The following is a 14307-nucleotide window of genomic DNA, read 5'->3' as shown; positions in this document are numbered from 1 at the left end:
ATCATCTCTCGAGTGCTGCCAATACATTGAACCTGAGCTACCAATAGGTTTCCAGTAGTACCCACATAGTTTGGAAAACTCAAGACAGTTCAAATACAACAGAATCCAAAACATGATTCCACACTGGTCTGTTAATCTCCTAAATACATTAACTGGCATGATTTGTGCTAATTAGTAAATTAATGTTCTTTAAATTGTTTTAATATGCTTTTCTTTTAAAAATAACTATTAATACTTTAAATGTTCTGAGCAAGTTCATTTCATTATCTGCAGATGAGGGATTGGAGAGGCAGCTCAACTGTTAATGAACTTGCAGGAGCTGGAGAAATGGCTCAGTAGTTAATTCCTGGTTGCTCTTCTAAAGAACCCTCAAAGTAGCTCAGAATCTAATTAACTCTAGTCTTAAAAGGATGCTCTTCTGGCTTCCGTGGACACTTAATGCAGTGCAAAGACATATATGCAGAAAAATATCCATACACCCCACCCAATAAATGCAGTCCTTAAAAAGACTTTTGTTTTTATGTGTACAGACCCATTTGGTTAGAGACCAAGGAGTCAATTCTTTTTCATGTGGACTTGAGGGTTAACTTGAGTCACTAGACTTAGCAGCAAGAATCTGTATCTGCTGTGTCATCTCACCCAGAACACTCTAAACCATTTTGATTTTTTACTGAGCACGGAATAGCTCTCTCAGGCTAGCCTCAAACTGGAGATTTCCCAGCCTCCAAGTTTTCAAATTCATCATGATGTACTGTTGTACAGCCATGTCTTCTTAGTGCTGGAAATCAAAGCCAGGACCTTAGGTATACTAAAATATTCAACCAGAGCCACATCCCCAGAACCCTAATTTCTTTTCGACAAAAACTCATCATTTTCTAACCCAATTTCTTCTACTGCCTATTTCCAAAACCAAAGCTGAGATTCTTTTTTGAGCCCAGGAACTGTGAACTGTACCCCAAGACAGATAGATACAAAACTTTGGTGACACCCATCCTACTACAATAGCAAATGCCAGTGTTCCCTTTGCAATTGTCATCATGGTTGTCAGGAAGCCAGAAAAGAAAAATCAAAGAGCTGTCCACTCTACAGAACCACTAAATGCTTTGGTTCAAAAGTTGCTGAGTCTCATCAAGTACAGACTTTAAATCTGTTCCAGGTTTAAAGTTGTAGTCCCAGAAAGACCCATAATAACCTTCAGTGTGCTACTCTGGAATTCCAATCCTCAAGACCTAAAAGAGCCAATGTTGAAAACCCCAGTAACAAAACCATCTGACCCATTTCTTCAACTAGTGGGAGAACCTGGAGGACCCAGACTCCTGAAACCTTCAAAGTCCCTCACCACTTCAACATTGGGGTGGGGAGTGGGGGCGCTCAGACTGAGGAAGGTAGGGTTGGCAGTTTCAAGTCAGTTCAAAAGCTTCCTTCCTGCCTTCTAGGTCCCTTCAGAAATTGTCATTACTTACCTAACTAAACCTACCTGTTCTCTACTTAACTGTACAGGAGTTGTTACAGTGATGAAAATACCACACAAAGTATTGTAATGCTAGTGCCGCCACATTAGGGATCTCAAAGAAAAAGCAAATCTTCCTGAAAGGGATGATATGATACATGCACACACAAAGCACACCCTCCAGAGTTCTTGCTTTCAGTTTTATGTCTGTCTAGCTTACTATTCTATTGCTGTGAGCCGAGTTTCAGAGAGAGATCATTATCATGACAAAGACTGGTAACTGGCAGGCAGGCAGGGCATTAGAGCAGTAAATGTGCTCACATACCCCAATCCAATACAGACATAGGGTAAATGGGAATGGTATGACTTGCAGGCTTTTGAAAGCTCAAAAGCCACCCCCAATGACACACCTCCTAATCCTTCCCTAGCAGTTCCTCCAAGTGAAAAATCAAGCATTCAAATAAGAGCCCATAAGGACCATACTCACTCAAGCTAATTTTACTCTCATTCTCTCTTTTAACTTGACAGACCAAACAAACATTACCTACAAGGCTGCTGCAACTGAAGATGTTAATCCAGCAGCTCTGGAAAAAGGTACCCACAATGGGAATATTCCACCTACACAACCTGGCCCTTCCCCTAATGGCCTGAATTCTAGTCAGATGGCAAATCAGAAAGAAAACTTACAAGCAACAAGAGAAGGAATCCCAACCTTGCCGGAATGATCATCTAGCTCTTCCAGCAAAGCTTCATCAACAGAATCATGAAATCATGAACTGAGACAGAAGGGTATCCAGGAACTGTAACCCATCCCTAGTTTGCTTTTTGTTTAAAAGATAAACAAGAACGAGGCTAAGTGGTTCCTGCCTATAATCCCAAGGCTCAGAAACCCAAGATCAACCTTAAGTACACAACAAGACTGTCTCAAGAACCCAAAACCCTTTTCAGTGGCTATGAACTCTATAAAAGCTGAACCTAACAGCTGCACCTGATAAACATTAGTCACTATTTCTAAACTTGCCAGTAAGCAGGTCTTCTGTTCATTCAACATCCACCACCTGCTTCATGTTCAAAAGGGAAATAAACTACAACTTACCCAACGATCTTAATTTCTTTTCCTTTGCCACATGACTTGGGTTCAATTACAATCAATATCAAGTAGACAAAGAGGAACAAAAGCAATTAAATAGAACAAAACTGCCAACCACACTACCATAATGAAAGGGTTTCAAATACCAGAAAGCAAAAGGAATTCTTAAAAAGCCAGTAAGAGCCAACACAATTCCACCTCACACCGTTCCTATCAGCTTACAATCAGTGCCATCAAGCATTCCAAAACTTTGAAGTAACTGTACAGAAAAACATTCAAACCCCCAGATTTTTATGAAATCTAAACATTTCTCACTTTTTACTCACAGTAAAAACTACTGAAAAATGAATACACTATCACTGCATACACAGCTAAACACAGTAAACAACTTTTTTTATTTCCTATTATTGACAGTGTACAACTGAAGTCACATCAGGGAACCTGGTTAGCAAATTTGCAGGACTAGCAAGCACCCACAAGAATGACCAAACATTGGGCTGGAGAGGTGACTCAGGGGTTAAGAGTATTAACTGCTCTTCCAGGGGTCAAATTCTAGCAATCACATGGTGGTTCACAACCATCTATAGTTCTGATGCCCTCTTCTGGGTGTCTGATGCAACAAATAAATCTTATAAAAGTGACCATTCAGGTTCGTTCACCTTTACATGTTTCTTTAAAATGGCACAGTGGCAGACACCTTTAAAGCACTTGACTCAGGTCTGAAGGCAGTCTGTACTACACACACAATACCACAAAGCACAGCACAGCACCAGTCTTTTAAGTTACAAATGTTAGTGCAGTCTAACACAAGCCACTTTGGGCTGGCCATCAGCTACATTAAGTTGAAAGCCAGCCTAGTTATACAACAGTACCAACACACACCACAAAAAAAATCCAGATGACAACTACCTACTACAATCTTCAGGGAAGGCTGGCCTGGGGCTTCAAACTACCCTTAGAAATAGATGAAAGAAAACAGAAACAAATCCTAAAACATCCTTTCCTAAGTCTTACTTATCAAGGATGTGGTGGCACACTGCATCAGCAGTTGCAGGACTTAAGGCCAGCTTGGTACATAGCACAAGCCAGACCAGCCAGGACCAGAAACACAGTGAGACTCTCATCTCAGAGGAATCAGTTTCTAACTTCTCACTCTTAATACTTCAGCCTGACAGTTCCCTTAGACTAGACAGGATCCCCATAAAAGGGCAGGTGAGATAGCTGGTAAAGAAAATGCTAGGTTCTGCCTGTGTGGTGTCAACAATTCTGTAGATAATTAAGCTCACCATGACTTGATCTAGCATCCATTGCTGGAACCTTCTACCAACTTCTCCCAAATGCCAGCTCTTCCCCAAACTCCCACTTTGAGGAAGCAAATAAGCTTTTACTACTTTTATTCTCCAAATGTTTGTCTAGTCCTGAAATATGGAACCAGAAACCCTGCATCCTTAATTTGTCCTTTGAATACCACCTAAGTTCCCTGTAATCGTTTTGAGGATTTACTCAACCTCAAGCACTCACAACCTCAGCACATTAAGATGTTCTGCTATCAAATACTAGTTAGCACCTGGCAACTCGGCTTAAGACGATTAACACATTTCCTACACATACAAGGACGGTTCTCACTCCCAAAGGAGTAGGCAGCTAGAGATTGCTCAGCAATCTCTAGCTGCCTACTCCTTAATTGCTCAGCAATTAAGACTCCATAGGACTAGGAATTTGATTCCCAGCACCCATGTGGCAGTTCGTAACGGTCTCTAAACCCTAGTTCTAGGGAATCTCACACCACCTTCTGGCTTCCTTGCAACTGATGCACACGATAGAAATTTTGTTTAAATTTCTCCTGTTACATACATTCACATATTAGCCAGACGGTGGTAGCACACACCTATAATCTCAGCAATCAAAAGAAAAGATCCCCTAGGTCCACAAAATGAGTTCCAGACAACCAGGTCTACACACAGAAACCATCTTTAAAAGTCTAAAAAGGCTGGAGAGATGGCTCAGTAATTAAGGCTGCTCTTCTAAAGGTCCTGAGCTCAATTCCCAGCTGCCACATGGTTCACACCCATCTGTAATTGGATCTGATGCCCTCTTCTGGTGTCTGGACAGCTATATACATAAAATAAACTCTGATATCCCAACTGACAAGAAAATATGCACTGGATCTAAGTATGTGTTTACCAAACTACTGCCCTGTTTAGGGTAAGTCTGGTGATGGCAATTCAAGTCAGGTGGCAATAGGAAAGCAAAGTATGGAAGGAATACAAGGTAACTGTCACTCAACTTGGTTGTCAGGTTTCACCCACTTGCAGACTCCTTCACTAGCTTCAAATAGCAAAAAAATTCTTTTAAAAGCTCATACCACACCACATGGTACTACATGTGTATTTTTTAACTTAAAATGCACAGAATGTGGAAGAATAAACAATACAGGGCTTCTTGAGAAAAACAGGCCAAAAGCAGTTTTATAATACTTAGTATTTATTATCAATAACAAACAGCTGCTTTGATGTCTATCTACAGCTGTTAATGGGCGAGAAGACACCCTTGACCCTAACAAGGAAAACTCAAATTAAGCCTTTATATACAAGCAAATTTAGAGCTCTTTTAAAGTGTCCAAAGCTATTCATTAGTTTAATTGAGTAATTAAACTAATCTTGAGTTAACATATCTGAACAATGAACTAAAATATTCCAAAGTTTTTTCTAGTACAAAAAATTAAATGCTTTAGTTATAAAAGAGCTCTATCAATATACACAAACTATATACTTCAGACAGTCACAAAAGTGTGAGCAGAAGGCTTATCAAAAGACATTTAATACAATTAGTTTTCAACAACCCCTTGGTGGTCCACATCTACAAAGAAATCCAGCCCAACCCCCTCCAAATCCCACCCCACAGAAAAGCACATACTTACCAGAATTTTTAGCAAGTATGGTTTGGGAATTTAAAAAAAAAAAAAAAAAAAAGGCCCCCAGGGCAAGTTATTTACAGTTTAATTGCCACTGTCAACTGATCTGGACCTGGACCTGGACCGGGACCTCTGGCGATCCACAGACGCTGGAGATTTAGATCTACTTGAAGAACCACGTTTCTGGCTCTTCTCAGGCACGGGAGACCTACTACCAGAACGGGACTTGCTCCGGCTCCGGCTCCTGCTCCTTGATCGGCTGTAAGACTTGCTCCTTCGAGAACGGGATCGGCTACGGGACCTAGAGGAACTCCTGGTTCGAGATCGTGACCTGCTTCTTGATCTGCTATGACAAAATGGGAAAAAGCAAAGAGAAAAAAAAATAAAGCTGTATGACAGGGCTCTAAAAGCCAGCAAGTAAGACTTTAGGCTTAAAAAATATAAACAAAAAAGTACCTGTGCCTTTTGCTGCCTTCAATTAATTTGATTTTTCTCCCGTTAATTTCCTTTCCAGAAAGTTTCTCTATTGCATTCTTTAAGTCACCGTAAGAGGCAAATTCAACTACCCTAAAATGAAGGGGAAAAAAATCTCTTTAAGGTTATATACCCAATAGCCTTGTAGACTGCCTACACAGATCAAGATAAGCTTAAGATTATTCCCTGCTGTTACCAGAGTAAGTCTTATCTGATATACACAGCACTGCTGTTTTAGGCAGTCAACTGTGGGATCTTCTCCAATGTACTGTGGAATATGTTGCCTATTAAATGCCAGTATCATCAACAGTACCATGTGACAGCCTTTCTCTCCAAACTACCAAAAGCAAGCACATGCAAATTTAAGATCCTAGCAATACCACAATAAAAACTCCAGGACATACTCACCCTTCATTTAGTTTAGGTCGATGTGCATCCGCAAAGGTTACTTCCCCAGCTTGTCTCATGAAATCTTTGAGATCCTTAACACAAGACAATTATGTTAAGGAGAGAAAGGGCAAAGTGGCACACAAACAACCACATGGTATAAACAAGACTACTGGAAGAGAAGTTGTTAGATAAAGTACAAACATGGCATATACCACACTTGTATTCTATCAGAATTCAAAAAGTATGCCAGGGCACGAAATAAGCAAATAGCATATTGCTTTTAAGCAAAATGCTAGAGGAAATAGCAATTTTTTTAACATTATAGTATTAGTCTAACTGAGCTCAGTACAAAAGGGGGAAAAACAAACAAAAAACAAAACAAACAACAAAAAAAAAAACCAAAAAGGAACAGTACATCCTTTAAAGACTAGTTTTATATTTAAAAAACAAAAAATAAAATAAAACAACATTTACAAAGACACCAGTTATTTTGTGCCCCATATGTCATTAAAAAAATTTACTTTACCTTTATTAACATTTCCCTAGGCTAGTCAAGCAGCAAACCATTAAGCGGTCGGAGAAACCTTCATGACATAGGCCCGACTGGCTCTTCGCCACCCACTTGAAGGATACTACCCAATCGATGGAAGCCTTTAATCGCACAGCCCTCCCTATTAGCAGACTACTGGCGATGCAGACATGTTTTACTCGTGTGCAGTTACCAAGGACCACTTTACTGCGATCAGGATTCCAACGACCAACTAATTTCGTATCTTTCAACTCTTTCGACCAGGACCTCTTATTCGGAAGCGTTACAGGAAGACAGCTCTCAACTTAGGGATCAGATCACGTTATCAACGTTCTGGGATCGCTGCAACCCGGCACTTCAAGTAAGTGCACCGATTACGTCTAGACCGGCAAACACAGATCTAGAGGTGGCCAACTGATCACTGTAGGAGCTGACTGGCAAAGTCAACCAGGCCCAACCAAGAGTGACCAAGACAACGATTAGGATAACCCACAGGCACTCCTCGTCATAAGGCCAACGACACAGATAGGCTGGCAAATAAAGGGTTTAATATTTGGTTAAAATTGATTTTTAAAAACATGAGAAAAATAACCTCAAAACATTTACATTTGATCACTAATATTAAAATCTGAAACATCCCCCAGTTACATTTAACTAAAGTTTAAAATTATAGTTCAATTAAATCCATTAATTTAAGATAAAGCATTTAATAAGTTATATTAATAAAACATTAGCTACCCATTAACATTTTTAAATGCCACATTAAAATATCTCAAAACTGTATTTCAACAAACCTGCCAGCTGACTCTTGAGGATAAATTCTCAACTATAAGTCGATTTTCTGTTCTTACAGGTGGGGCATTTCTGGAGGAAAAAAATAAGTATTCAGTATCAGATGCTATGTCACAATGTCAAATGATTTATGTCAAACTTAAGCCAAAATGGTGATTCCAGCCACTTCCATCAAACAAGTTTCTGGGCTCTCAGCATATGGACTAATGAGATTTAACTAGTCTGAGAACCATTAGTTCTAACGGATCCTTCCCTAAACCCCCATAGCCAAACCACATACCGTCTATCATTGCGGGGTCTGCGACTGCTAAAACGGTCGGAGTATCGTCCTCTACCTCTTCCACCTCGAGACCGAGCCCGAGCGTGTTCGATAGTAACCCTACAAAGAGGTGGAAAATGCATTAATGCACTACACTCAAGAGCACTTACACACTCCAAATGTCCAGTCTGCTCTACTTCCCTGAGAACTAGTTATGAACCATGCTTACCGTTCACTGCAAAGCTCCTTCCCATCAAGCTCATAAACGGCGTCATCTGCATCCCTTGGGTCCTCAAATTCCTACAATGTAGTAGTAAGACATTCAGGAGAGAGCTTTTGGACATGTAGTCTACAGCATACTAAGATCGTGGAAAAGTTCAGATAAGATATACCAAAATTTACTCATCTACGAGAAAGCCTAATCTAGGGGTGACTGCGAATCAACTCCAGCCAGTAGATACTTTTAATTCTAACATCTGTCTGGAAAAACAACTTCACATGACTCAAATGAGTTTAAAATCATTGCCCAACACAAAAGTCATACCCACTTTGGTCTTTTTTTTTTTTTTTGGAGACGGGGTTTCTCGGCGGATCAGCCTGCCTCTGCCTCCCAAGCACCAGAGACTAAAGGCATGTGCCGCCGCCGCCACCACCACCAGGTTAGCTACAGCTCGACAGATAAATAGTTTGAAGTACTTACCACAAAACCAAAACCTCTTTTCAAATCAATATCTCTGATCCGTCCGTAACCCTTGAAGAATCTTTCCACATCTTTCTCCCTCGCTGCTGGATTTAGTCTCCCAATGAACACTCGACAGCCACTCATGATGCGCTGCTAGTGTTTCCTGTTAGGCAGTAATTCAATCGAGACAACGTCATAGATGGTACGGGGGGGGGGGGGAATGTTAAGCCCAGCAGTCAAACAGAGCCTAAAATACGTTTACCAACTCTACTAACACGGTCGCCTTGTGCCTCTTAAGTCGTTCAGGACTCCCACATTCAAGTTTCAAGTTAAATTCAACTCCCAAAAACGACCCCCTCCCCAGATTCCACAAGGCAACCAACCGCAACGCCCACTTGCCACCTTTCTAAACGGCGCAGCCGCGCTCCGTCCCCGGCTCCCGGGCCGCCTCCCATCTGCCGCAGTTAAGGAAAGGCCGAAAAAATGAGGGTGAAGCCGGCCCCGCCCTCCACAAGGCCTTGTCCAATAGCAGCTGGCCGCGCCCGCGTCGCGGCCTCCCCGCGCGTCACAAGCCGGAATCTCGCGACGCCACAACCGAGCGTGCGCAATCGGCGACGGGCGCGTTCGCAGCACAAAATGGCGACGGCCGAGTCTGCGGGGGGGGAGGAGCGAGCGAGCCGAGCTCCGTCCTCAACCGCGGACAAGCCGGGGTCTGAGCGCCGTGCCTGCAGGCTAACAGGGTACCCTAGCGGACCCGGGCAAGGTCGGCTCCCGGCGTACAGGCAAATGGGACCCGATAAGAACCACCTAAGGGTGGCGGGGAGGGGCGCGCGGCTTCCCTCTACAAACGCCCTCCCCCACGCCCGCCCTTCCGCCTTGTGTCCCCTCAAGCAACACCAAAAGGGAGACGTGCCCCAGCGCCCACCTCAATCAACTGCGCTCTCTTAGACGCCGTCCTCCGCAAAGAGCGAAGCCCCGGCCACTCGCGACCCGAGCGGCCATGAAGAAGCCTCGATCCGAGAAGCCTTGCCCTCAAAGCGAGCCACTCACCTACCGGACAGGGTCTTTGACGGCTGAGACCCGGAGAGGTCCGTAGTCTGCGACGGAGCTGTCTGCCTCCCTACACACGAACTCAACTCCTCTACGTCTCTCCACAACTGACGCACTTAGCAGCTCGGACGTTGCACAAAATGGAAGGAACGCCTTTGCGTCACTTCCAGGGCGGCTCCAGAGGCTCGGGTGCCGCCCAGTTGGAGCCAAGAACAGAAGTTTCCGGGGAGCCGGAAGTCCTAGCGGGGCGGGGTTTCCTTAGGGTGACCCCCTGCGAAAGCTGTGGGTAGCCTCTGGGTGGTGAGAGGGCGATGGTTAAAAAAACGTTCGCCCCGAAAAGACGTATCCAAAGATTTGCTTATTTCCCTTGAAAGTGACCAAGTAAAAGGAGCCCAGGATTTTCAAAAACACCTGTTTCTTTTAAAAATTCACTTACATAGTGTGTCTCACTAAGCAACCCTGGCTAGCCTTGAGCTCAGAGATCCACTTGGCCCCGCCTTCAATGGGATAGGATTACGGGCCCAAAATTTTTGGCCCTCTTCTGCAAAGTTACCAATGTGCTTCAAGACAAGAGGGTTCTCTGAGGCTCAATTACGTGAATTCCTCTTTCCCTGCTATGGCTTTGGTTCTGATCAGTCTAAGAAACTGAATTGGTTTTGGCTAATGGATTTTATGTGATGAAATAATGAAATTGGGACTGTGGGTAAAAAAAAAAACGCCCGTGTATTGAATCCCTAAGGCCAGTCTTGGGCTCAGCTAGCTGGAAAAGATTTCAAGTTGTTTCTAAACGATCCAGGACTCAACCGTTAAGGCAGGTGCTAGTGGCGTGTGCCTTTAATCCCAGCACTCCGGAGCCTGAGGCAGGCCTGTCTCTGTAAGTTCCAGACCAGCCTGATCTACAAAGTACAGGACAGCCAGGGAAACCAGTCTCAACGGAAAAAAAAAAAAAAAAATCAAAGTCAAAAGTTATTCAGAAATAGAATGTGTGCTTCCAGCGTAAATGTGAATGTAATACACATTCCCCCCACATCCATAACTTATCCAGCCTTTCTAGTGAGGTTGGAAAGTCTAGAAATGTTGACGATTAAAAAAAAAAAAAAAGCAGTTGTGAAAAAGCTACTTCTCCTTAATGTTTTTATCTGTAACCCAAAGCAACATCTATATTTTGAGATGTACCTAGAATAAGGTCACACATTTTCAGCTAGGGTCACAGAGAGATGAATTGGTAGCTAAGGAAGGAGAAGAGCAACCCTGGGTCTGACCTTATTCACATGGGATAAGCTTGTCTATTCAGTTAACTAAGCAAATAAAAACAGCATCAATGGGAGCATTAAAAAAAAAAACTATCTTCGGTGTGAGGAATTAAAGATGGAATTAAGACAAAATATATATTTGTTAAATACAATTTTTAAGAGCTCACTAGAGAGTGCTTAGGAGTTAAAAGGGATGCTGATTTGGCAGGAGTTTGAAGCACACCTGTAACCCCAGCATGATGTCCTAGCTATCTGGACTACCAGAACAAATAACTTTTAAAATCCTAATATAGGAGATGGAGAGTAACTGAGAAAGGCAAATAACCTTAACCTCTGCCCCCCCCCACACACACACAAGTCCACACACATGTAAAAAGACACACAATCATGTACACAACACAAAACTTTTGTATCATCCCAGAAATGCCTGGGGAAGAGGGAATAACTATATACCTGCTTTTGAATAAGTATTTTTTTTATGTCATTCTTTAGGTGCAAGGGCATCCTTTCCAAAGACATTCAAACAACTTGTGTTTAGTAGAGAAAAAGAAATGCAGAGATCAGAGATTAAGAGAACATTTATTGTCCATCACAAACCTGCTAACTGCCTCCCTCTCCCCAGAAATCAGGTCACACCCTCCCTGAAGCTGTAAGGAGTTGATAAGAAAGCTTACTGTAGCCAGGCATGGTGGATAGGCATGTTTTTAATGCCAGTGTTTGGGAGCAGGGGAAGGAGGTAGCTAGCCTGTTCTACAAATGTAGTGAGTTCAGGGTCCGCCAGAGCTACATTATGAAACCCTGTCTGAGGAAGAGAGAAGGGGTTGAGAGACAGATACTAATTCTGTTTCTAACTCAGGTTCGCCCTATGGCCTATCTTTTACTTGTTAAATACTGATTTTTTTTAATTATTAGAAATGCTTAGATGATATTTAAAATGCTAATGTCTCTAGAGTCATACAACAGACATTTCGTTCCTGTAAATTGGAAATCACATTATTCATGGTAGCCCTCTGATTATGGTAAAAACTGTTTTCTCCAGGTTGGACTTCCCCATCTTGAATCAGAGCAGCTGTTGATCACCTGCAAGAAGCCTCTCAGGGAATCAAGGCCTATTTATACTCCTACATTGAGGGCTAAGGAAAGCTCACTAGCCCCTCTGAAGCTGGATTAGTAGTAAGTGGTAGTGTAGGCTGCTTTTGACCCTCCCATGGCCCTGTAAGTAATCCAATCGAGCTCACTGGGTCACCGAACTGGAGCTGAGTAGGTTCTTTCTTTGATGTCTTCTCCCCTAGGTAGCAAGATGTTTCTTTTTCTTGCCCCAGGAAACATCAAACAACAGAGCTGAAAATTCCTATTGCCTACTGACAATGTGGCCAGGATAGCATCTCAGCATAATGCATTTCTCCTGTGTTTGTGGCAATGATCTCCAGTGTAAACAAGACTGCCCTTCAGCCAGTCATAAAGAACACACAGTACTACTGTACAGTGTGTAGTACTTGATAATTAAAATAAATGACTATAAATTTACTATTGTTGTTGTAGAGTATAGTTTTTTTTTAAAGATATTTTACTGTGTGCCTTTGTTTTCTATTAATGTAGTAAAACACTAACCAAAGCCAACTTGGGAAGGAAAGTCTTATTACAGTTCACAGTCCATCATGAAAAGAAGTCAGAGCTGGAGCAGAGGCCATTACTCATCTGGGAAAATGTGCGCCTGTAGGTTAAAGTTGTAAGAATTCATATACAGGAAATTTGAAAATACTTAGTTGTGTAGAGCACACTTCTCAGTCACAATGGAGGTCGTTTGGAAAATATTCAGAGAATAGTGGTGTAACCCAGTATTGGCTTCTCGTTGTACACTGGCTTGTTTCCAACGCCTTGCTCAGTCTTCTTTCTTAAACAACCCAGAACCACCTGCCTGGGGTGTCACTGCCTACAGTGGGGCTAGACCCTCCCATATCAACTATTAATTAACATAATAATACCTCCAAAGACTTGCCTACAGCCCAATATGATGGCAGAAACATCTTCCTCTTCCAAAATGAAGCCAGTTTGTGTCAAGAGGAAAAGAACTAACCAGCACACTGTGTAACTGCATGCCATGCCACATTGCAGCAGCCCACACGTCTGTTCTTCCATCTGGGTTCACACAGTGACCAAACCACCTGTCAATATGGTTCTCATATGACATCACTCTTGCTATGTTTATAGTATCCTGCCACCTGGATTCCTACTGGCAGAAATGTTGATTTAAATGGTCTGATGAGCTCAGAGAACTGTTACACTCAAACAGCATGTAAACTGCCTAACTTCATCTTCTGGCTTTGTCTTGTCTCCTCATTCTGGTTTGTCTGAGGCCCAGTTAAGACAGTCATAGGGAACAACTTTAATACTGAGGAAAAAATAAAAACTTGTGTGCAGGGTGCCTGAGCACCTCCCCAGTCCTCCTGATACTGCCAGCTGCCAGCTCTTAAGTCACTATGCAAAAGCACATGCTAAAAACATTACAGTCTCAGGATCTCTGTTTGAGAGTAGAAAATAATCTTTCTGCCCAACTATACCTATTCCTGACTTCCCCAATTTCCTAGGGCCTGGCACAAAAGCAGCAACGGGACCACATGACCTATGCACTAAAAAAGGTCCCAGGAATCCAGACAGAACCCAGCACTGACAAACTTTCAGTGCCCTTATCGATAAAGCCAGAGAAGTCTGGGTGGTGGCAGAAATTCAGATAAGCAGAGCCTCTCTAAAGGACTAAAACTGAAGGAGAGATACCATAGACTGTGCAGAGAGAGGAAGAACAGAGGTTAGCATTAGGGAACCTGAAAATACCTTCCTAGCAGGCAAGGTGGTGAATGCCTTTAATCCCAGCATTCTGGAGGCAGAGGCAAGAGGATCTCTGAGTTAGAGGCCAACCTGTTCTACAGAGAGAGTCCCACGACAGCTGAGACTACACAGAGAAACCCTGTCTCAGAAAATAAATAAATAAATAAAATAAGAGATAGATAGGCAGGCAGGCAGGCAGGCAGGCAGGCAGACAGACAGACAGACAGACAGGTAAAGAAAATGAGAAAAAACATCTTAAGCAGAGATGGACAGCAGCAATTCCAACTAATTCAGAAGTTATTGACAAAACTCAAATTCTTTGCAGAGCCATGCATAGTGTTTGGTGTCAATTTTCTATATGAATCAAGGCCATTTGATTAATTAGCTGATTGAGAAACAGGGTCTCATGTATCCCAGGCTAGCCTGTCACTAATGTTTCAAGGATGACCTCTTGACATTTTGGTTGTGAACCTAGTCATTAAAGACTGAACCATCTCTCCACTCTGTCCTTGAATTCAGAATTCTCCTGCCTCTACCTCTTGAGTGCTGAGTTTACAGGCACAAGTCCTCTGACTTGTTTTGTTCCATGCTAGGGATC

The 14307-nt window shown here is 42.6% G+C and overlaps 1 protein-coding gene across 5 annotated transcripts; it reads right to left on the bottom strand.

Annotated features, from left to right (window-relative positions):
- Positions 1-5003: 5003 nt before the first annotated feature.
- Positions 5004-9765, bottom strand: SRSF5 (serine and arginine rich splicing factor 5). Of its 5 annotated transcripts, none has more exons than XM_080936505.1 (8): positions 9635-9765; positions 8599-8743; positions 8128-8198; positions 7920-8018; positions 7642-7711; positions 6337-6410; positions 5911-6021; positions 5004-5800 (listed from the first exon to the last, which is right to left on the bottom strand). In XM_080936505.1, exons 2-8 carry the CDS (start codon positions 8722-8724, stop codon positions 5539-5541), a joined length of 813 nt encoding a protein of 270 aa, XP_080792631.1. In that variant the 5' UTR covers positions 8725-8743; positions 9635-9765; the 3' UTR covers positions 5004-5538. The 5 variants fall into 5 exon arrangements, with proteins under 5 accessions (XP_080792631.1, XP_080792630.1, XP_080792633.1 ...); XM_080936504.1 differs by having other exon boundaries at positions 9631-9755; XM_080936507.1 differs by having other exon boundaries at positions 5004-5797; positions 9631-9755.
- Positions 9766-14307: the final 4542 nt, after the last annotated feature.

This window comes from Micromys minutus (genome assembly GCF_963924665.1).
Source record: "Micromys minutus genome assembly, chromosome: 1".
Taxonomy (NCBI): Eukaryota; Metazoa; Chordata; class Mammalia; order Rodentia; family Muridae; genus Micromys; species Micromys minutus.
This window is presented reverse-complemented; position numbering and strand designations above follow the sequence as displayed.